A 24,919-nucleotide genomic window follows, 5' to 3' on the forward strand; every position below is an offset into this window, starting at 1 on the left:
TGTTGAGTGACAATCTCCAGAAAAAACCACGCCACAGAACTGGCTTCTCTTCGTCTCGCTCCCTCTTGCTCACTCCAACATATCCATCTCTCTCCAGTGCCTTCGTGGAGTCAAGTCGGATTTCACAGCGCGATTGATCTTCAGTTTCAGTGAGAATACCAAGTTGGAAGCACCTGTAGTTCGGCTGTGCGCGCCACAATGCAGAGAAGATTCTCAAGTGAGTCCCTGGACCTCAAGTGCTGGTGATCGTGAAGATCTTGCAAAAATGTTGAACAGTGATCGCTTGGATTCAGTGCTGGAAAAGTGAGATCAGTGTGCGTGTCACTTTTGGGATTTATCTCTCTAAATCGGATTTTGTGGATTATTTTTTTTGGATTACTGAATTTGGCAGCCCGGCAAAAAGGCAAGAGTCAGGTAAGATGTCCATTAATCACGCTGCGATCGTATCGAGGATGAATGCCGAGAGATCGCATTAAAAAGCCATTATGAATTCGGAGCGCGGGGGCGACAAATGGGTGGCGCGGCGACAACGGCGTGTCAGAATTGAAATTTATTGATAATGAATTCACCGTCTTCTCTGCTACCTCAGCAGAACCTTATCTTCGCCTACCGGGCTGTGGCTTGACACCCACACTTGCAGCCCGCACTTTTGCACAACACGGCATATATTGAGCATTTCCGCAGCGCGCGCGATTCAGCAAACCATGACTGTAACCGCCACTGTTGAGCCGCTTCTGGTCGGGCTTCTGTGGAGCTGTGAATTTTCATAATTAATTAAATGGTGGCAAAAGGAGAGGTGCCGCGACGGCCGCTCTTCTCTCGCTCTTTAATGAATAATTAAACAGTTTGAGACTAGAGGTGCTGCTCTGGCTTTCCTCTGCACCTCGCGTGGTGGGTGACTTCCCAGTGGCCCCACAATGCCTCGGTATTTCTCACACTGCGCTGTATTTGCTCCTCCACTTCCTTGGGCCTTTTAAATCTCTCTCGCTCGACCCGAGATTTCGCCTTAACAGTTCATCGTCGGCCATGTTGGCCGCTTCATCACCTTTTTCTCACTCGATCTCTCTTTCTTCAGCGGATCTCAAAATGTGTTTTGTACTCAGAGCCGAAGAATCCCATGAGTCTCGGGCATTTTGTACCACAAAACGCTCACAAAGTGCTTCTATCTCTCCTCCTCGTCACTCCGTCAGCGCAATAATTCAATTAAAATTATGATCATAAGAGCTTTTTTCTCTCCTACTTTCCTTCTCGTGTGCGCGCGCGCCTCTCTCTCTAATGTTGGATGGCGTTTTTTTCGTCTTCTATTCTACGCCTCAAACGAACATCTCAAGAGACACCAGCACGCTAAAACCATTGATTGCTGGTTAATATTTACCGACTTTTATGATTTATAAAATCAATTTCAAACAAAGATGCCGCAATGTCTGACGATGGTCACTCGAGAGGACCGCCTGGCAAACTCCAGTTCCAAACAGTCACTCTCGGAGATTATTTTTCTTTCGTCCTCAGCAGAAATCAATTTTCGGTTTTTTTTTCTACCGCACAATTATTTGCTTTTAGCTCAAAATGTACACACGCACACACGCATGCACTTTTCCGTAGTCAGAAAGGCTACAAAAGGCGACTTGGAAAGAAAAACAAATAAGGCAAATTATCCCAATCTTTTCCTCGCTGTCTCAGAAAAAAAATCTTATAAATGCGCTGGCAAATCTCCGTTGCCTCATTTGGACATCTGTGTGAGTGGTTCTCAGTGTATTTGACTCTTTGGGTACATGTAAATTAAATATTTACCGCGTGTATACAATCCCAGCACCATATAGAGAACTTTTCTCTCCCTCCACACTCTTGGACGATAAGTCAACACAACATGGGCAAAAGATCGCGCACAGTGAGGAGAACCCAGAGATAAGCGCAGTTCAGTTTATTTATGCTGAGATTCTTGCGCTGATCATCGGCCAGATTGGAGAGCATTTTGATCAATTCTGTCCGAATTGGATAAATAAATAGAACAGTTGATTAACAAACACTCAACTCATAAATGGTTCCTGAATTTGCGCTGAAGATGATCGAAAATCGGTACAGAAACACCAAAGACAGCACAAACCATTGGCATTAGCCGTCATTCTAATCTAGAAGCTGCTCTCTACTCTCGATCGGAGAGCTTTTACTTTGTCGCTGAGCACATTTGCATTGTTCTCCCCTCGTTGGGGGCAAATTCCACAGAGGAAGTTTGGCCTTCCACGGAAAAACCATGTGTAAAACCACGAAATCATGTCTCAAAGACTCACTCCCTGCGGCCCGCCCGCTACACAATGGCCACAGAGTCTCTCCGGAATATTTATGTCTCCCTGTAGAAAATGGTATTGAATGCAGAAAAGGAGTTATATGGCATTGTGACCGAAGCGACAGCGCGCGGGTCCACAAGAAAGGAGGCAAAAAGAAGAGAGAGACGACGCTGGAAAGAATTTCTAAAGAGACTCTCGTGAACAATGCAGGAACATTTCTTGAGATGAGAGGCAGCTGTGGGGAGTTAATAAAAGTAACATGCAAAAGAGCTATTTCGCGACTGTTTAATAATCTACCCATTGTCTCTTTGTTCGGTCATGGGATGCACAGCGAGATCACAAGTGGCCTCCCGTTTGCATTTATTGCCAGTGCAAGTGGCAATTTATCTCCACAAGATTGCATCCAATCTTCCTAGACTGCTCTTGACCAGAGAATGAAGGGAAAAAAAAACACCCAAAGCCTGAGTGCTGAATAAACAGGATGGATGTTGAAACCCTCCCTGTGTCACTCTTCCATGGAAGACTCCTCTTATCTACTTCAAATACTTCTGGGATACGCACACCACATACTTCCCACCAGCCCATAAACATTATGACAAACGGGCGGAGAGAAGCCCCCAGAGAGTGTTGTTCAGTAGAGAGACCAACTTTTCGACTGATATGCGCAGTGTGTGGAGAAATTCGGTGCGACTTTATCTTCAATTGTCGCTGGATGCACACCATAAATCCAGAAATTATGGCTGCGTGCTCGTTTAAGGTGTTGCCGTGCGTTTCACTGGAAAAAGTTTACGCTTTACACATTCACGATCACTTTCAGTGCGGGAAATGTGCGGTTGGACGTCTCGAATGCGTCTTAATTGCAAAATTTGCGCTTCCCTTTTTGCCCAGATATTTGCGAAATCAATGGTATATCGGCTTCAATAGACATCGCGCAGTGGTTTAATTAAAATGAACCTAATTGAGACCCCAGCAGTAATTTATATTAATATTGTTATGGTATCGAGATCACTATCTTCAGCGTGGCACGAAATGTTGGCCACATTATTCAATTAAGCATGCATCTGATAAAGTCAAACTAGCTTGAGTAAAAAATGACCTAACTTAAATTGAGGTGGGTTATCATTAAGCTGTTATTAAAGCAGTTTCCTATGGCGAAGTTTATCGTGAATTTCGTATACGCAAATGTGTAGAGCATGTTAGTTAAAACTGTGCACAAGGTGTCTCAATATTTTAGCTTCAGCATACAAATGTGCGTATTTGAGCATAAAAAATTTCGCAATATTAACCAAAAACAAATCGTCTGATATGTTTTACATACTTTGTCGCTAAGCTGTGACTACAATTCAATTGATTTCCAGTCAATTAAAATAATTACTTTTTCACATGTTTCTTGAATCCTTTCCAGTTGATGTAAAATGCCATTGGGAGGCACTGAGGCTGTGGAGGATCGTCCTCGATCCTCCCGCGTGGATCAGTTTCTACAATCATCGCCTGGCTCCAGTGGCAGCTCGTCGTCCCTCATGAGGAGCTCATCTGGGGGTAGAAATCCGCCTCCCACTCCGGGCTCGTCGAACTACGAAGCTCAGCTCGCTTATCAGCATCACTTGGCCACAGGGATGCTCAGTCCTGCCGCTCAGCATCATCATCACAGGGAGACGTCGGCCTTCGTGCCGGTTCTCCCCTCGCGATCCCTGAGAGCGTCCATGTATCCTGGACTGCTGGATGGGCCCGAGCCGCTGCCCAAGGATGCGCAGGGAAAGAGAGGATCAAGCTATGAACTGATCGCCATGATGGCGGACAAGAGGAAGGAAATTGCTCTCAGGGAAGCGGCTGCGGCGATGCTAATGCCCAGAGGGACACCCGGCCAAGGTCCAGCTCCTCCGCCAGGACTCTATCCACCTGCAGCGGCATTCCTGGCCGGACCGAGTCCCTCGCCAACGACTGCGGGCAGTTTCACATTCCCACCTACGGGCGCCGGTCTGTTCCAGCCAGGAGTGCCGCCAGGATTGCACTCCGGCCTGGATCGACGACTCCTCAGGGCGCCAGGCAGAGCCTCGCGGCCCAAGAAGCAGTTCATCTGCAAGTTCTGCAACCGCCAGTTCACCAAGTCCTACAATCTGCTGATCCACGAGAGGACGCACACGGACGAGAGGCCCTACTCCTGCGACATCTGCGGCAAGGCCTTCCGGCGGCAGGATCACCTCCGCGACCACAGGTAAGCTACTCATCTCAGAGCCATGTAATTTTTTGTTCACCTCAACCTCCGTGGGGCCGTGATTGTATGGGTGTGAGTACTCATCTTGAGTCAATTTTGCGCCGTAGACTCAGTGGAATCTCTATCCGGGTCGATGTGATCTTCAGAGTCGCACTGGAAGAAGTGCTGTTTCATCTTCATAAATGGGATCGCGCGCATCCCAAGGAGTGCTCATGAAGACGCGTGTGAAGGAGAGAACGACAATCAGAGAGTTGTTTTCGGTGTCAAAATAAAGGCTTTTTAATTAAGTGAACTCACGTTGTGGCAGCGGGCGGCATTTTACGGGCACCTAAAAGGCATCTTTAATGCACTCTTCTCGCGACTTTTTCACGCGAAAAACCGCACAATCAATGGCCCTCCGTGGTCAAATCACGATTGACTCTGTCGGTGATAAAAGAGTGTATTTGCACCTGGCAATGCTGGCACAAACTTCATGCCCTCGCGATTGATTGTGGGTTGATTGAACTGCAACTGAGCAAACAAGAGAGGCCCGAAATCGATAGAAGAGAGACCATTTTAGACACAATTAAATGATTCAGTTAGAATGTTCTCGTGATTAATGAGCTTTTTACATCTCCCTGACTCTCAATTCCATTTGATTTGATATTTTTGTCTTCGGCGATTGTGTTGCAGTGCGAGTTGAGAAGGTGTGTCGATCTCTATATAATTTCCAACATAAATTATAGAGCCCAGGCTATACGGACAAGGCTGAAATAATTACAATTTTTACCGTCAGCCTCCGACACTCACACCAGTTCAAGAGCTTTTTCTGCGCCTCACAATATCACTGAGCGCGAGTGAGAAATTTCCAGCATACAGAGAGGGAATATCTATTGAGACACACACGCTCTCTGGCCATCATTTGACTCCCCGCTTGTCGATCAATCTTGTGATCTGTAGGAAGACTTCTTCTCCCTCATAATCTCCCACTTTTTTCAGCTCAAATCTCATTTGGATGAAAAGAAAAATATAGATCTCCCAGATAGATTAGGCAGCATTCTCTCGATGACCATTACTTAACATTATTCCACCGCCATTTGCCTTAATAACCTATCGCGGCGGATACACTCAGCCCAAATCGGGTGTATTCTAGGAGTGAAAAGCGTCAGAGTTTCCAAACTCTTTCCTCCGAGTGCACCTTTTAATCCCTCCGCCTCGAGAATGGCCCATTGAAAGAGGCTCAGAAATGGAGTTTCTCTCCCTGTTCGGACCGCAAAACAGCCTCAAAGACCGCGTCCGTGTGCTCTCCAACACTTTTTCACGAAGAAACCTTTTTTTTGGATATTTTGCATAATGCAATATAAGATCGTGCAGTCTGGAGACTGTTGAATTTCATTCAACAAGCTGTAAACATTGGCAAACAGCGCGATCGCCCGAGCGGCAATGGCACGAAAGCTGCCCCAAAGTCCATTGAAAATGCAAAATAGTTGCAATCGTGGTGGTTTTATTGGGAGCCACGGTGTGTTGCTCAGCGGGTTTTACGATATTCCCTCTCTTATGTGTTTTTCTCCATACGAATGACGAGCACCGCGAGGTGTACAAGGGAAAAAGAAATCAATCGATGCTCTCGCAGTACAAATAGAAGATCACTTTGGGCCACACCACACCACAAAACTGGATTTCACTTACGAGAGAGGCAGACGTTGCATTATCGCTCGAATCAATCTGGATCGCGCGCTCTCTCGAAAAAAATTACCCAAGACAAGCTGAAATCTTCTACCATTTCCGACTCCTGGACCCGCCAATAAATCCGTCCGTGTGGTGGCGATTACAATAAATTGCCGGATGGTTGTATCTTAATTGACACACGTTCTTATTCCTCAACTTCGAATGACAAACACTAATGCGATCGGAGGGCCATTTAGCGTCTCTCGCTCTCGCTGATGGGATTTATTGGGGAAAATTTCCGTTCGCGACTGAAGAGGCCATTCACGGTGAGGCACAGAGTCTTAGGCAGCACAATAAATGTACACATAAAGCCAAGAGGAAAGTCCACACTGCTGGCCATAGGCCCATGCTGGACCGGTTCTCGTCTCGCGAGCCTCGATGGAAGATACGCGAGCTCAAGAGTTGGCGCGCAAAAGAACACCAGAGAATCGGTCAACTATCGGGGAATTTGAATAAATTTCAATTAAACTGCTGCATAAAGGTTACTCCACGATGCGAGAAATGTTCTCTCCGAGCCTGCAATTATGCCGATAATTTCACTTTAATTGCACACCGTGCGCCATTCTATTTACTATATCACTGGCAACTTGGGCATCTCGCTTTTTCTAATACCAGCAGATCGGCGATACACCAAAATATCTGAAGAGCGAAGAATGCGAAAAAAAGTCTCTGGCATTCTTCGGCTAATTCCTCAAGTGGAGAGCAAGAATAAAAATCAGATAAATTCCTCACACATGAGAATAGAGATTATGATGGACGTTGCGTCACGTAGCTGTCGGTTCCCTTTGAGTGGGGCAAGGGGAAGTCATTAGCTAATAAATGGTGTACGCTCTTTTGTGCCATTCTCAGAACACTCCCGAGGAAAGTCTCCACTCTCGGGAAGATTAGCATCGTATATCTCTCACATGTCAGATTTTCCCTGATTAAAATAATCTCCACGAATTTGATTTATACAATTTGTTCAACCATCATGGCGAGAGATAAATAATAAAGTCTCTTTCTTGGGATATGTGTGTTAAATTTATTGACTCCCTGTGATTAAAATGATGTCAAGAGTTTATATTGTGATTCAAGACTAGAAAAACATTGTTCAAGATGTATTTGAGCCTTGATTTTTCCACTTATTCTAGCTGAATTCTAGATAAACTGACTTATCGGTTGATTTCAGCAATTTCAAATCAAATAAACCTACCCAGGGTGGAATATTATGGTCAGAAGTGGTGTACAGCTTTTATAAAAATTTTAAATCAGTTAAATTTCAGCACAGAAAAGAGCTTAATAGTCTATCATAACCTCAAAAATGTAATTTCAGTCTAGAAAAATGTCTCTGTGTGTAGCATTTGAAAAGCTTTAACTTCTTGAGACGGAAAAGGCTAGATTAGATTGTGATAAGCCAGGAATGAGTCACGAAAACATAAGAAAGAGTCGATAAGGCGATAGAAAATGCCTTTTTTGAGGCATTCAGGAGTGTCTCAAGTGTTAAGGATTCCATCCAGAGACTGTGAAAGTGGTGTACAGATTTAAGGCATATTATTTCTCCCTTGCAACATACAAAACCGAGCTATATTTGCGCATTTAAGGTTCTACTCTGAGTTTTTGTCAAGCAAACTTCCTAGAAGAACGTCCAAATGCAACCCAGTTCTTCGAAGATAAAATAATATTTCTGCAAAACACGCCAGAGACTCTTCAATCTTAATTTGCAGTTTCATAAATTCTAGGAAGAAAATTCAATTTAGCGCGGCTCTAAACGTGAGAAAGAGTTGAGCCAGAGTTGGAATGTTTTTGCTGAGATCTCTCAAATCATAAATGGCATCGTGGAATTCGCATGAGTGTGTAAAATATAAATATGAAAAATTTAATGTTGCATTTAATGACTTTTGACTACCGGGACGGAAAACATCAGCTCCAGCGGACTGTCGCTTGACTTCACTTTTAATTAAGCAAAACTATAAAGTCTTCCATGCAGAAAGATCATAAACACAGTGTGACACCGTCAGCACGAATGGCATTCTCTGTATGGCGATGAGGATGCAAATAAGCATTCTCTCGTGGGGAGGATGAAATCGAGTCTGGAGGACACAACTCTCCGTGCTGGCGGCGATCGCCACAATGAATCTCTAATTACCGACTCGCCCCGAGTGATTCTCCATAAATCAAAAATGCAGGTGATGCAGAAAATTATTCTGCACGCGGATGCAGTGTCTCGGGTGTTGTTGCCCATCTTCTCGCAGCCTCTCCTTCTATGCCGTGGCGAAGAAGCCAAGATACGGCGAATGGAGGCTGAGCGAGAGCCCTTGAGAGCATTTGCGGGGATTGTTATTAAAAGGCATAAATTCTGTACGTAAGAAAATTATATCAGCGATTATGTTCTTACTGTCATTCTCCTCCGAGGCACAAGAGCTCGTTTTCTGCTCGTGATTTTTGCTCTGAGATGCACTTTATCGAGGAAAATAATCAGGATTACTAATGAAGGGTGGGGTTTCGGGGGGAGAGCGTGACAACTTCTTCAATTTTTCACGGACAAACTCATGAAATATCTTCACGTCTCAGCATCACAGCCACGACAATGCGGCGAGAGAGGGAAAAGACATTATGTAAATTCACATCGAGACAGCTTGTAAGGAGATTTCACGTAAAAATTCACTAGAATCTCATTGATCAGAACCCCAAGGCCCGCACCTTTGGCACGAAGATCTCGCGCGCGCAGTTGAGAGCCGAGATTTAAGCGACATGATGAAGATAGAGAGAAGAGCCACTCTTTTCAGACTCAAAATATAATTAGCATTGAGATGTGGCTTGGCAGAGGTAGAAAAAATGACCACAACGGCGCATATTTACAGCATTCATTAGAGGAAAAGTGTTGAATCTGACGGGAACACTCTAATTAATGTTGTCTCTAAGAAATCTTCTCATGGTTTTGGGTCTCTCTTCGCAGACGAAAAAATGATGCGCGTGTGTGAGTCAAAGAGGAAAAATCAATATAAATTTCTTCGTTCCAACCATTCGATTAACTCCGGAGTCCGGAATGTTTAATTTAATGTAATGGCTTTCCAACACGACATCGTCGATGGACAGAGCTCAAAAAGCTGTAGCAGCGATGGATGTATGACAAGAAATTGCCTCAAGGGCCAATTCCTCCACTTTGGCTCCAGTTTCCACTCAAACTCAGCCGCAGGAGGAAAAAGTGGACGTGAGCGCTGAGCTAAAATCTCGAGGCTGGTCAAAAACACACAAACTTCTCCTTAAAAGTTGAATGTTAAGACCTCAAATTGCTCCTCGCACGCAGAAAAGGACAGCAAACTTGTGTGAAGTGCAGGAAAAGGTTCTACAAATCTGTTTGCCGTCACATAAAACAGTTCAGCGCACACCTTTTTCGACAGAAGAAGTCAAAAATGGTCTGCGAGAGAAGCAAGAGTGATTGGCGTCCACTTTTTTCACCTCTATTTTTATTAATATTGCCTCTTTTGCTATTATGTGTTATTTATTTATGGCAAAAGTCTCCTTTTTTTCTGCCTCAGCACAACAATTCCCAATTTAATGGGCGCATTTATGATTTTTACCAGCCAAGAGAGGCGCATTAATGAACTAATGACTTTTAATACTAAACAGAGTAATTTGCTTTTGATTGCATTCCACTCTGTGACTCTTTCGGAGCTTTCCTCTCGACATTCTCAGGTGCATTATAAATCTCTCTGCGCTCAGACTCTCCAATAAGGAAAGGCCTAGAGAGGCTCTTTGACAAATAAAAAGAATGAGACACAGCAACAGATTTAATCTCTCTCCTTCCCAATCGCTTAGCCCGGAGGCGCCTTCGAAATTATGCCTCCACAAATACTCAGTCACGAAAATCCACAATCAAACTGATATTAAGGCTTTCCACTGTGGTCTTTTTTCACTCTTGGTTTCGTCATATTCTAAATAATTTTCCCATCTTTCATGGTGCATTTCAACCAAACCGAGAGCACAACATCCACATTGTCAATCACACGGCCCAAATCCACCTTTAATTGTCGAGTGGCACACAAAAGACTGGCGAGCTTGGCAAATTGCAGGGAAATTAATGTGGTTTTCTTGCACAATTTCAATAAATTCGGTGCACCTTTGAGTCAACAGAGATCGACGGGCGATAAGAACCTCCATTTGCTGTAAATCATTTCGCTGCGCGCTTAATTGCAAATTAATTCAGTGGTGTGCAGAATTTTGCGTGGAGCCGTTAAACACCTTTCAATGAGGTGCCAAATATTTTCATTTCGATGACCAAGAAATCGGGTCGGAGAGGCTTTCACAATTTTTACAAGCTTAGGGGAAAGCGGGTGCGCATGGACACCGTCCAGAAATTCCTTTCTCTCTCTCTGTGTTTCTTGGCTTCTCGCGGTGGATTAAATTGGATGGGGAATTCAATGAACCATCATAGAGTGAGTAAAAATCGTGATTGTACCGCAAAGTCCATATGTTGAACAGTAAATTCCAACTTTCAGTTCAAATTTTGATTAACATTGAAGATACACACACCACACTTCTTTCTCACACTCGTGAGCCTATCTTTGGGTATTTGAGGAATTTTTCGTGTATTGCACGCCATGGAAATTGATTGGTCGCGACCACTTGGACAATTAAATTAATTAACATTAACGACATGGCGAAGGAGATTTTTCTTCATTAACCCCACAGCCAAAGAGCCTGGCTAGGGGCATTGTCACGCGAATCTCATGCCTTATCTGCCATCGAGAATAAAGATGAATCTCACAATTCCCACCTTAATTGGATTGTCTGACGGAGAACCGAGAATTCCCTCAACTCTCGATGCTTGGAATCGATTTCGTTTTGCATGCGAATAAATCCGCAGAATCCCATCTTCGCTGGAGTATTAATTAAGGTGTACCAGCCAGAAATATGAAAGGAGCAGAGATGGAAGTTGAAATGCCTCGCACGCAGATTATATTGAAAGTGTCTTTTAATACATTTTATTGTTATTGAGCACATTTTCCTTCATAAATACCATGTGAGGCTAAACCCACCTCGATGATATTTTTCGATATGTAGTTTTATTGTTGGTGATCTCGTGGCGATAAATGTAAGGAGTTTTATTGAAATTTGATCAGATCCAGGTGTAATTAAAATATTCCATGAGACGCTGGAAAGTCTTGGGCATTTCAGCTGAAAATCCATCTTTCACAAGGTGATTTGAGGGCAGACATTGACTTTAATTGAAGTTTGCCACGCACTGAGTGCAAAATAGTCGAGACAGAACTATGAAAACACAAATGAAGTTGTATATTGCAGAAATTTTACTACAAAAGATCACATTTGTTCAACACAAAATAGTTCCTAATTAAAATATGATAAAATATCAGTATTCTAATTGAGCTCTCCACTCGTGTATCGCCGAAACGCCTTGGCTGCTGTGCTCGTCTTATGTATAAAATCCCATTTATAAAAAGCCATCCAAGTGAAAGAGTACCCAAGTGAGGGGAATAGAATCCATTTCACTCCAGCCACTTTGTGTGCTTCACAGAGGCACACGAGATTAGAATCTTTTATGGAATCTCTCAACCTTTTTTCTGCTCTCTCACTCTCGAAGGCAAGAGGCAGGCCATCCTCTTCGGCAAAAAAGACGCTCACCTCATCTTGCCGTTCTCCTCATCTTCTTTCGATCATGATCGTCGGCACACCACAATTTTGCTGGCCTTTTTTACCCGGGCTGTATATGTCCCAGACCGCGGAGTCTTGCAAGTGCATTGCACTGCCGCGGAGAGTCAATTATTTCACATTCTTTGCGCCATGGCAATGAAATTGGTGGAAAATAGAGACGAGCGCGCGCAAGATCTAATTAAGGGTGGAATGTTAATATCTGGCTCTCTTCTATTCCAGGTACATCCACTCCAAGGAGAAGCCCTTCAAGTGCATGGAGTGCGGCAAGGGCTTCTGCCAGTCACGCACGCTGGCCGTGCACAAGATCCTGCACATGGAGGAGTCGCCGCACAAGTGCCCGGTGTGCAGCCGGAGCTTCAATCAGAGATCCAATCTCAAGACTCACCTGCTCACGCACACCGATCACAAGCCATACGAGTGCTCGTCCTGCGGAAAGGTGTTCCGGCGGAACTGCGACCTGCGCCGGCACGCACTCACGCACGCCGTGGGCGATGTGCCTGGCGAAGTGCTGGACGTGGGCGAGGAGGAGCGCCACCTCACCGGAGACGAGGAGGACACTGTTCTCGAAGTGGACTCTCCGGATCACTCGCCAGTGAGGCGAGGAGAGGCTCCCGCGGCTCGTGCTAGATCTCCCAGCAAAGCTCCAGAAGAGGATCGCGACTGTCCTGCGGCAGAAGATGAGCCCGAAGATGAGGAAGAGGACGAGGATCCTGAAGTGGAGGATGAGAAGGAAACACTGGAAGCTCCACCGCTAAAGACAGAAGTGGAGCCCGTCGAGGTGACTCACTGCCACCACGAGGGCTCCCATCAGTACACAATGAGGCCCTCAATGTCCGACGCCATCTCTCTGCGTCCTCCGGACCATCGCACCAACATTCCGCGGCAGCAGCCCAAGCCTGAACCCTACGTGCCGATGCTCCACGTGCGCCGGGATCTCCATCACAAAGCCCCAACGGCCACCGTGACGAGCGGACTTCTGGATCCCGGAGCAGCCTTCCTGGGCCACATCCCGCTGCGCAAGCGGCCGCTGGGCCCAGAGGGGGAGCCCATTGCGCTGCTCCCGCCGCGGCACATCCTCAGTCCTCACCACATGGGCCATCCCCTGTCCATGCCGCGCCACCCGCCGCTGCTGAAGCCGCCCGAAGAACTCCTCCTGTCCCCGCCCGTAGCGCCGGATCCTCCGGCTCCAGCTGCGCCGCCGCGAAAGACTGGCTTCAGCATCGAGGACATCATGAGGCGCTAACGAAAGACTTGGCAGGACGACGAACCCACCAAGTGGGACAAGACTTAATCTCTCTAAGGCCTCTGGCAGGTTAGACCTTTGTTTTTCAATGCAGATTCAGCACTCAACCTCCTCCTAATGCATTCCTTATGCTATCTGCGTGATATGATACATATATAGAGTATCTGAAGATGGAATTCAGTGGCGTACGTGAAACTGGCGCAGGTTTTCCCTCAATTTCCACCACAAAAAACGATCTTTCGAATGATGAGGAAGAATGTCAGAGACGCCATTCAGTCGAAATTGACGTGAAAATTAACAAATTGCCCCAGTTTCCTACGCCACTGATGCAAATGTCTCTTTGCGACGCAATTATTTATTGGCTACTTGAATTCAACGGTCTCTCGAGGGGGAACGGAATGGGTGAGTGGCATCGAAAAGCCATTAAGCGCTGCAAATGGACAGTCTCTCAATTTCCTCTTCATGTCACCTCCTTTCCATGCGGAGCTGAAGAACATTGCGATATGTTTAATGTCGATCGGGACACATTAAGATATTTTGTATAATTAATGTTCAATTTTTTCCACCACAGTGGGAAAACGATTAAGTATTGTTTTGTAGCTTAGCGCGTAAGAGAACATTTATTTTAATTGCAAGAGACGATAAGGTTCTTTTTTTTATAAACATATAAACAGAAAAGCTCCATCACCTGCAGCAGAATATTTAAGATAAGGCAGAATGAGTTAAGATACTGAGTGTATATAAGACACACAACAGCTATACAATCTAATTTAAATCTTCCAACCGCTCGAGGTGGGATAAGAAGAGTTATAAGACGTGAAATAAGGCCTGAGAATGTGCTTCTCTCCATCTTCACCATTGTGGCGATGGAGGGAATTTCTAGATTTATTTTAATGTACAATTTGTTTTTATCCCAATGTGTAACGCTATAAGATCATTAAGGTTATTATGTGATTACTTATCTCATATATTAATGTATTAAGGCAGGCAAAAAAAGCAAATAAATATAAATTTGATTCTCAGATGACATTTTCTCTCCATCCTCGGGCTCTTTGGGTCGCGAAGCGCACAAAAAAGGTGTGTGTGCTCGCCTGGGCTTCCTCAGCAAAGCCCTATCGGGCTGTCTCCTCGCCTCGATCTAGCATCGCGGAGAATTAATCGACTTGGCTGGGACTCGGGCCGGAGAGCCTCCGCGGATGACGACTTCACCTGACCCAACAGGTTTTTTTATTACCATAATCGGATTATCTTCGTTTTTTCCGCCGTCTCTCTCTCTCGAAATTCGATTTGGGGAGATGCCTGGCGGAGATTTCGGTGCATACCTCAGAGTTCAGCCACCAGCGCGAGGGTGAGAGACAAGGCGCGACACTACCAGCATCGTTCGGGGCTGAGGGAGGCCCCGAAAGATGATAAATTGGCCAAAGGGACAAAAAGAAAAGTCCCCGACGTTCTGAGAAAAGCGGAATCTCTGGGAATTTTCACCGCCACAGATCCGCATATAATTTATGGAACGGATTAATTTGGGAACAGCAGGGAAGATGGAGTGGATCGAGTGGGAAATCACTGGCATTCACTGCAAAAATCTCTTGACACATCGTCCATTTCATCCAGATTACCTTCACCATGTAAATTACGACTCCAATAGTGCAGAGGAATTACAAATCGGCCAGCGATTCCACCTGAATGGGTGCCATTAATTAGGCGGACGGAGTCTGGGCGACAAAATAAAACTGAGATGTCAGTGGATTTGCCAAAAAATGGACTGACATTTTTCCACGTCGAAGCTATAGAGTCATTTGGGAGTCATTGTGCGCCTCTGGATCGTTTTTCCCAGGTAAGATGGAATTGAGACTCACAGCAAATCTGTTGAGCCACAATTATCAGAAATTTTAGGCGAAAACAACAATTTTTAGAGAAAATATTTATGATCAAGGAAAGTTCTCATGCTGATCACTTTGAGATCAATTATAATAATGTAAGCCTTTCTACAGGTTATTTAGTGACAAATCTCAACTCGATGCCTTTTCATTTCCATAAAATATGTGTAATTTTATGAAATATTCAAATTTTAATCTTCAAAAGGTTCTTCAACATTTCCAGGGTTGTTTACATTCAAATGAATACGAAAAAAGCTATGAGAATCAAAGTAATTTCAAGAAATATTCTACTTGTTTCTCAAAATTTTGTTCTCAAATTAAATATTCCCCGAATCCAATTCTATCTCCCACGTTCAGTGCGACGTTAGTCAGGAATTTTACAGCCACAGTTGAGAATCTGAGGAATTCTTACAAGCTATCATCTTTCAATTAGACAGTGAGAGCTTCGCCAGAGGTCAAATTCCTGAACCTCTTGGAACATTATCTCCCCATATCTCACTCTTTAATCTCTAGTGATAATTATAATCATTGCTGTCCAGAGAATCTCGTTTGTATAAAATTCACTTGTCTCGCGATCGGCATTTGCTCAAGATCTCTCGCTGGAAATATTAATAACCTTTTTTGTCCTAGTCATACACCATCGAAATACTCTAGATAAGTGATCTAGAAGAGCCGCGCGACGACTGTGCGCGAGAGAAGTGCTCTGGGTGGAAGATCGATTGGAGATTGATGAGGTCAAAGTATTGGGAGCCACCAGGAGATGCCTCGCCGCAGATCAAAGGCGCTCCGCGAGTTGCCTGGAATGAGTGATTGCCAATTGAATTGCTGGGCGTTTGTCAATGTCCTCATCGAGAGATCCATGAGTTGATTCCCAAATAGACTTCCCGGCCAGAGAAAATCCCCCTTCGCGATACAATTAGTCACACTTGACACACTCACTCGTATTTGCTATGCAAAGTGGCATCTGGGGAGCGATCTTTGGCGCTTGGTTCTCAGAAATTACTCTCCCATGATGGTCGATTTCGGCGACCGCAACAATAGCATTGGGACGAAGGTGTTGAGCACGTCGCTCTTGATTGCCTGGATGATTGTCTTTATTATCGGCACAGTTCGTGATTCCGCGACATAGTTTTTGGGAGTGTTTTGGATTTACCAAAACCTCTCAAGTACGTGCTCATGACACCCAAATCGTAAAATGTTTGCTATATTTGACGGCTCCTCGAGAAACACACACCTTCCAATGGGAATCACATTGGCACAACCGTTCGGAGGAAATGACGATCGTCATCTCGCAATGAAATCCGTGCTATTTCCCAACCAATTGATGGACACCGAAGTGAAAGCCCGAATCCCGGAGGCGAAAAGAGTAGTGAACAATTGAATAAACTTCCGCCCACGCACCTGCATTGACCACCCAAACGCACTGCGAATGGGTCCAACAGTGCCATCAATCATCTAGCAAATCAAAATCCAATAAATGTAGCAATAAAAGTTTTACTCTGCCACAGAATTCAGTGCGTGGGAATTCCCGAGATTTTTCTTGCATTTCTGAGAGGCTGTAATTAATTTTTTTCGCTATTTCTCCTTCCAGCATCCCAAAGTATGAGTCAGTATAATTATAATCATTCCAGAGGCGTAGTGAAGATAGAAAGTGGAAAAAACTTATGTACATTTCAAGATTTGTATAATTATTTGGCAAGCATTTTTCAAGTTTTACAATATTTACAATATACTAATATCTAGAATGTCTACAATTTATCTGCGATGAGGCGTGTTCCAGAAGTATCGTATCTCCTTCCTGTACACTGGCTTGTAGATACACACGCCGTCGACGAACTCCGGAACGCAGTAGGACAGGAACATCGGGTGGCGGGCGTCGGGAAAACCGGGCGGCAGCTTGTAGTCCAGGTCGGGATGGTAGATCCACTGCGGAGTCGGAACGCCGCAAGGGCTAGGAAGCAGAGGCAACAGATCGGGCTTCCTGGGCTTCTTCGCGGCCGGCGGTCCAGAACTCGATGCTTGACTTGGCGCTGAACTCGGTGTTGGACTGGGTGTTAAACTCGAAGAAGGACTCTGTGTTGAACTCGAAGAAGGCCTCGGTGTCTCACTTGGTGACGAATACTGTCGTTTGAGGTTCCTCTTCTCTCCAATGACTCCAAACATGTTGGCTGGGAGGAAGGAATCGTAAGGACCCGCGTCCGTGCCGTTGCTCTCAAACTCTGACCGAAAACAAGACATTTTTCTACTACTCAAGAGCTGTCGATGTGAACTAGTCTGAACTCGAAGGGTGATTGACGACAGATCCTTCGACTCCTGCTTTTATATGCTCGATCCGACTACCTGCGCTGCGACTAATTATCCTAGCCGAACCCTTGTAATCCATATTTACCAGTATTTGAAAACGTCATTAAAACCTGTTTATTAACAACTACCTAATCATACCATTGGGATTATCCTTAACTTCTTGGCAAAATACTTCTTCCAATCTCAGAATGTCCGATACATTTTGCATTCACGAGCCGTTCTGATTTTACCTTTACTTCTGGCCTTAAATACACCATTTCATATTGTGATTATAGGACAACAATATAAAGTAATTTTGCTAACTTTGAAATCTAAATTTTTCTTTGGTTTGTGATCTCAATGTCACTTCTGAACTCCTCCAGTTTATTCTAAAATGCAGAAATTATTGTAATATTCCTAACTTTATTTAACATTTTCGCGAACCATTGGACCTAGAAAAAGAACAACTTTTTGCTCAGAGACTTCTGAGGCCAGATTTCGATCTCTCACTGCTTAATTTCCGCACTCGCTCACATATCCTTCGCGCTCAGCTCCCCGCCAGACACCGATTCAGCCAAGTCAAAGGGACTTCGATCTCTCACCTAAGAATCCGAACCTGTTTCTCGAAGACTGGACATTTCATGTCAAGAGTTTGAGTGAGTTTGAGTAATTGGTGAGGTTTCTATTCCGTAAAGAAATAATGAAACTACAAATTTGTAACCAATTCCAGAAAGTCAACACTATTTCGGGTTCTTAGACTTTGCAAGAATGAAGAAAATAGAAAGACTTCAAACTTTCAAGTTTATAGAAATACCAAAACTTCGGTTTGATTTTCTGGCAACGATAAACCCAGGGCGACTCGTGAATACAAAATGTAACGGACATTCTGAGATTGGAAGAAATATTTTGCCAAGAAGTTAAGGATAATCCCAATGGTATGATTAGGTAGTTGTTAATAAACAGGTTTTAATGACGTTTTCAAATACTGGTAAACACGGATTACAAGGGTTCGGCTAGGGTAATTAGTCGCAGCGCAGGTAGTCGGATCGAGCATATAAAAGCAGGAGCCGAAGGATCTGTCGTCAATCACCTTTCGAGTTCAGACTAGTTCACATCGACAGCTCTTGAGTAGTAGAAAAATGTCTTGTTTTCGGTCAGAGTTTGAGAGCAACGGCACGGACGCGGGTCCTTACGATTCCTTCCTCCCAGCCAACATGTTTGGAGTCATTGGAGAGAAGCGGAACCTCAAACGACAGTATTCGTCACCGAGTGAGACACCGAGGCCTTCTTCGAGTTCAACACAGAGTCCTTCTTCGAGTTTAACACCCAGTCCAACACCGAGTTCAGCGCCAAGTCAAGCATCGAGTTCTGGACCGCCGGCCGCGAAGAAGCCCAGGAAGCCCGATCTGTTGCCTCTGCTTCCTAGCCCTTGCGGCGTTCCGACTCCGCAGTGGATCTTCCATCCCGACCTGGACTACAAGCTGCCGCCCGGCTTTCCCGACGCCCGCCACCCGATGTTCCTGTCCTACTGCGTTCCGGAGTTCGTCGACGGCGTGTGTATCTACAAGCCAGTGTACAGGAAGGAGATTCGATACTTCTGGAACACGCCTCATCGCAGATAAATTGTAAACACTCTAGATATTAGTATATTGTAAATATTGTAAAACATGAAAAATGCTTGCCAAATAATTATACAAAACTAAAAAGAATTATGTAATTTTTTCTATTCGCTTCCACTTCTGAGTATAATTTCCCTCTTCCACTCACGTTGAAGTGCGATCCATAAGACAATTTCTTCAAAGTTGAAGTTGGGGTTCTTTCAGGTTCAGAACTACGCCACTGGACGGTCGCAGGCTCGCAATCTCGAGAGCGCCACTCTGTGATGTTACACTGTTGCCCGTGGCGGGAAAGAGGCTGGATGGTATAAGAGCGGGTCTTGATGTGTAATGTCATAGGCAAGAATTGACTTTGATTGAGGACTACATTAGCCAGAGGTATTTCAACTTTTGGTAATCGTGACAGAACTTGAAAGACAGAGTCGAAGATATCGCGGTTTGAAATGCGCGTACAGAGAAGCATTAATCACAGTTTTTTGCCGCCACAGCGTGTGATTTTGATTGAATCTCCATCCCAAGACTGTAATGCTGTAAAGAATTGAACCAGTTCACAAATTTATGCCCATCCATTAGTCTTAGGACTTCACGAGCATTTCTCCTGCACAAGCGTCCGTGTCGTTTTGTCTCTTTGAGGTCAGATTGGGTGGTCGACCTGCCAAATTCCGCACAAATCTGGCACACAGCCAGCCCCACAGTCACCTGCCGATCCGGAGGTGTTCAATGGCGCTGCTAAAGACCCCAAGTTGAGGCCTGAGAAGCTCACCGCGTGACACCGATGAAAGTGATCGAAATAGATTTTTAATTGTCTTCTCAGCTAATTCCTCAAGCAAACATCTGTGTTTTTATTGGGAATGGGAAAATTATTAACCGCACATCGGCTCTCCAATCAAATTACACCCGCTGTTCTATATCCCACGATTCAATTCCACAAAGCTCCCGCATTCGAGGAGGAGAAAAAAACAGTGGAAAAATAATGGCCACACTTCGAATTACAAGTTTCACGCTGTTCCCCAGATGAAAAAAAGGCCTCTTTCAATCCTGGGTGAATCATTTCTCACTACGCGGCTGTGCTGAGATTAGAGTGGGAATCCGAGGGTATTTGGGATGTACTCACGTGGAGGGAATTATGATTGGTTTTTTGCCAGCATCGCCTATGAGCTAAAGTGTTTGGATTTAGACAAATGATCGAATCTCTTGTGGAAATGGTGAACTTCTCTTGGCATTGGGAGTCCGCGAAGAACTCCCCTGACACTGTCGCACAAGAGCCAATGTTGAGCTGAAAAAGAGAGCAAAAGATATCGCGAGGCACGAGAGAGAAATGAGGAACATTTCGGGCTGCACTAAAGCCTTTTTCTTGTTTGGTATTTTGTTATTGTGTTCATCCCAGATCCCAACGAATCTCTCTCGCTTCTTGCCTCTTCCTCTCCTTCGTTGTGTTTTCTTTGGGAGGAGAGGAAACCAGTTCCGCGCGCAGAGTTATTTGGTGTACAGCAGAGACGACTATAAGTGGCCAGTTTGAGTCGTTTGCCCCCAACAACAGTTTCCATGGAAGTCACACATGGTGAAGAGCTCAATGGTGGACACAATTTACGTTGCGCCGCACTTTTCCACCCACCACGCAGGGACTCCCCCTCTTTTCAGCCAGCCCGGCCAGAAAATTCCCAAGAAGCCCGCAGCCAATGCCGTGAAAAACCACGAAATATCGACGACAATATTTATTGTCTGTTTATTTAAACTACCACAATCAATCTCTTCAGCCAGACAAACTCATGTCGCACACAAGTAAACAGAAATGTTCAACGCAGTCCATCAAAGACGCCGACAAATTTAAATATTAAATAACATCACGCAGATGAGATTTCCCCTTTTGTGTGCACAAAATTTTCATTCCCGCCTTGAGTATCTCGCCACCAGGCGCCTCCATCGCCATCCACACAAACATTGCGAAGCTTTTAGCACTCAAAGAGTGTGAAATACATATGCATGGAGCATATGCAGCATGAAACATGTGTAAAGCTTTCAAGTCAAGAGATATGTGTACTAAAACGACATCTAGTGAGAATTCCACGCTGAACTGCTTCGAGAAAGTATCCGATACTCCAACCATTTGAGGAGGAAAGAAAGCACTTGAAATCATTTACACACAACTTGCAGAGATGGCATCATTGCATCCACCTGAGGAATGAAAATAGTATTTGGGAACCACGGAAGAGTCGCAAAATTAGATGCAGATTTAAGCAAGTGAATTTTGGGAAAGGCAAATTTGAAATTTTCCCCCAACATCCTAATATTGTCACTAATCACCTCTTATAAAATTTTTCTTTTTTAGCAACTCCAGAATGTTTTAATTATTCTAACGAGGCTAACTATGATTTGCGCAGGTGTATAAAATTTTCCTGCAAATTTTCACCGGAAACGAGACTGCGTGCGGTGGCGATGTCACGAGTGCAGAAAAGCACGAAAGCGATGATATGAATTTGGGGGGATAAAGCCCGTAAATCAGGCGGAATCAACGTGATTAAGTGGCATCAGCCAGGCAGCAAAAAGCTTTTGCATGTTTCTCACCGAATGGATTTGTTTGAAAGCCCGTGAAGATTATAATTTCCATATGGCACAGACGCAATGGTGGGGATTTGGACAATCATCTGGATGGCCATAAATTTATTGGACAAATGGAACTGCTAAAGAAGCAGTTGATGGTGCGGGTGAGTGGCTCCGAGGCGTGCGTGGGTGTCACTTTGGGGCATTCCAGGGTGAGTGACGCAATGGGGCTATAAAATCATAGATTTCATCCCATCGAGTGCGCAAATTGGGCGCTATTTGTGTCGGATAATTAAACAAACAGTAATTCTGATTAAACAATTGACTGGAGGTAAACAGGCCATTGAGGACGGTAAAGTCCTCGAAATTGGTTTTCATACACGTTCACGTCGTAAAGTTTGGGCTTGGCTGGAAAACGTCACACACACACACACTATCAATTGGATTACTGCTCGTCAGAGCAAATTCAATTTCCTGTGTTTCCCCATTTATCAGTTTAATGATTGGCAAACACACTGCAAATATTGCATTTCGCCTTCCTCTGCATCTCGTGTGACCCCTGAAATGGCCTCTTGCGCGTCTCGCCGAGTCACTCGTCGAATCATGCGATTGTGCTCAGCAATTATCAAGTTAATTTGCACGGGAGAATTCTAATATGTTCCCCACTTGACTCCCAACTCGAGTGGCCTCTTGCCACCACTGATAACCATAATTACTTGCATTTCCCACCCAGAACGACGCGACTGTTCACGAGAGATTATCTGAACATGTGCACTTGTTGGGGGTGAATTGCAATTTGACAGTTTAATTTAATGCCGCCCAAATGCAAATTGAAGCTTTCCGAAAAGCTCCACGAGGAATTTCTGGGCCATCGCGCGATTAACCATAAATCTGCCAGGCCATCGAAAAGGGCTTGTTAGGCGTCAAGTGCACAAGAGAGGCGCAATAATTCGCGTGATGATTTTTTCCCTCTTCGCGGACTTTACATGTGTAGAACAGAATGTTCTTACACGCGAAAGTACATCTTTTATGGCTCCACGAAACGCGATTAATGAATTTCACTCCCATTAATTCTCTCACTGAGGAATTTTTATGCTCAACAAGCGTCAAAGGACTCGAGATAGTATCCTTTGAAGTGACGTAATTGGATTCTGTACCGGTGAATTGCTTTTTGTCGCCTCGGGCAGACTTTTCAAAGTCATACTTTTCCGAGGAATCTTTCTGCCATGGTGATTTTTGCCAAAAATATCGGAGGCCGCTTTCAGGGTGCATCCGTCGTAAAAAGTGATATTATTGAGTTGCAAATTGCTGAAGAATTCCCGTCTGACCTGCGAACACATGCAATAAAGCAATCCAAAAGGTACAGTTTCGTGTCTTCAGTTGTCTTATTAGCTATTTGCCATCCCGGCCGCTTTGTCGGCTCGGGCGCACGACTAGAAGCTGGGCCTTTTATCCACCCCCTCATAAAGTAATTTCTCCAAAAAGTGCGATCCTCCGTAAAACTCCCTTTCTCCGCTCTCGAACAGAGTGCCCCGATCGGTGCCTCAGTATTGATTTCCAGGGAGCGATGGAGGGTGAAAAAGAGCCGTTTGGGGAGCTAGAATAAATATGCGTTGCCTGGCAACGGATTCTGGGGTGAGGCGGGAAATAATGGCGCATCTCGACATCTCCCCAACCGCTGGGAAGTCAGACAAACGGGAGACTCTTTTATGGGGGGGCCGTTAAAGAACTGTCCACGCGACTGCGAGGGACGCAGTTTACCGACCATAAAGTCTCGCCAAGGCTGTACCGAGGAAATGTCCTCAATATTGTCCCTCTCTCTGGTCATTTAATATCACGCGTGAAATTCCAAATTGGCCGGAAAATGCCCATGAAACCCATTTGTTCGTCAACACGCGGAGCCAAGCAAGGAGACGCACATCAAAGCCTGACTCCCCAGCGAGACCGTCTCTTGTCCCATCATTGATTCCCATGAAGTCCTTTATGGATTTATGGGTAATTTTTCGGCGAAACTCCACGAGCTCGAGTTCCGTTCTTCCTCTGGACTTTACAACTCAAGTCACACGACCTCGCAAGCAGTGAACTCTGCCAGAGTCGCCCTTCGTGTGCCCCATAATTGACGATTATTGTCAACTAACGGACGACATTATTTCACTGCTGTGTCCTCCAAAGTCACTGAATAATGTATGCATTTTCGGGGAAAAATTGCGCGTGTCGTCCAGCAAATGCATAAGAATTGACAAGGTGCTCAGAGGCGGAAAATTTTGTGCCATTCAGCCAAGGATGGCAATAACAATTCCATCCAGTCTTGCCAATATAATTTGTCTTTGTGATGATTGAAATCAAAATATTATCAAACAAAGCAGGAACCAAGATAACTGAGGAGTTCTCTAGTAGATAAAATTGTATATTAGACACGCATAGAAGCAAAGCCTTCACTAATTCATTGATTGGTCATTAGTTTAGTGGATTTTAGATTCTCGGCGTATTTTTGTGTGTTCAATCGGGATTTTTTTTTGACATGAATAGGCATAATATACCACATTATGGAACATAATGAAAGTGAAAGAATCATTTTCTTTCCATGTTTCAACATTAAATTACTGATTTTCTGGACATAATAATAGGAAATTGACGAAAAATCACACTTTATAAAGAGAAAATTGCTTTCATTTTCATAACTGCATAATTGTTCTTGAACTATCACCTTAGATCCCTATTCTACACTTCATAAAAAGCCTGTGAACAGGATTTGAGCCACGGTTACGCGGTCGAAACGGATCCATCACACCAAAAGCAAGTTGACAAGTCCAAATCAAGGCGCGTTATGATGTAAATGTCTTCTAGACATTCCAAATTTGTGACTTAATGTGATTATTCCAGTAAATATTAGGGTTAAACATGGGTTTAGAGCAAAATAGAGTGTTCTAATTTAATTTTTGCTGTTCATATATGAATGTCTCTCTGCATTTTTCGATATCTCGGCCTCGAACTAGAAGATCGATAAATTCTGGTAATTTTTTAACTTCTGGCGAGTGTCTCCGAATTTTTAGCACAAAAGGAAATTTGGCCTAAATTTCTTAGGTGTCCTAAACTAATTTTCGATTTGTTCAGTCAAAAAAGCAATGCTCAGCTCTGAAACTCAGCGAGATCAGCTGAAGCTGAGAAACAGAAAAATTACTCACGATAGCGACAAATTCTAACACAATAAAGTGTGATATATAAAAGAGACGTGTCGATTGCAACAATTGGAGAAGAAAGGTTTGTTCCTCAGACACTGAGCGACACAGAAAAACCGTTCCTCGGGTCAAATATTTCGTGGAAGGTTATAAATCATGGCAACATTCAATTGAATATTACAAAATACTCACGGGCTTTGTTGAGCTGCACACCCAGATTGACGAGAGAGAGAGAAAAGCTCCTCCAATCAATTATCGGTCGAGGGTCTCGACGAATTCCAAACTTCTTTCATCGCTTCAGCCTCTATTCTCGGGATGAAT

General features: G+C 44.4%; 1 protein-coding gene across 1 annotated transcript in view; it reads left to right on the forward strand.

Annotated features, from left to right (window-relative positions):
- Nucleotides 1–88: 88 nt before the first annotated feature.
- Nucleotides 89–24,919, forward strand: part of LOC132259267 (uncharacterized) — a 63,949-nt gene continuing 39,118 nt past the window's right edge. The window contains exons 1-8 of the mRNA XM_059756829.1: nucleotides 89–414; nucleotides 3,691–4,500; nucleotides 12,079–13,095; nucleotides 16,796–16,896; nucleotides 18,421–18,835; nucleotides 19,086–19,205; nucleotides 21,496–21,631; nucleotides 22,607–22,779. Of these exons, the coding sequence (XP_059612812.1) occupies nucleotides 3,701–4,500; nucleotides 12,079–13,095; nucleotides 16,796–16,896; nucleotides 18,421–18,835; nucleotides 19,086–19,205; nucleotides 21,496–21,631; nucleotides 22,607–22,779 (2,762 nt within the window). The 5' untranslated portion in view covers nucleotides 89–414; nucleotides 3,691–3,700. The remainder of the gene's footprint in view (nucleotides 415–3,690; nucleotides 4,501–12,078; nucleotides 13,096–16,795; nucleotides 16,897–18,420; nucleotides 18,836–19,085; nucleotides 19,206–21,495; nucleotides 21,632–22,606; nucleotides 22,780–24,919) is intronic.

Source organism: Phlebotomus argentipes, unplaced genomic scaffold (genome assembly GCF_947086385.1).
Source record: "Phlebotomus argentipes unplaced genomic scaffold, Phlebotomus argentipes genome assembly scaffold_18, whole genome shotgun sequence".
In the NCBI taxonomy this organism is placed as follows: Eukaryota; Metazoa; Arthropoda; class Insecta; order Diptera; family Psychodidae; genus Phlebotomus; species Phlebotomus argentipes.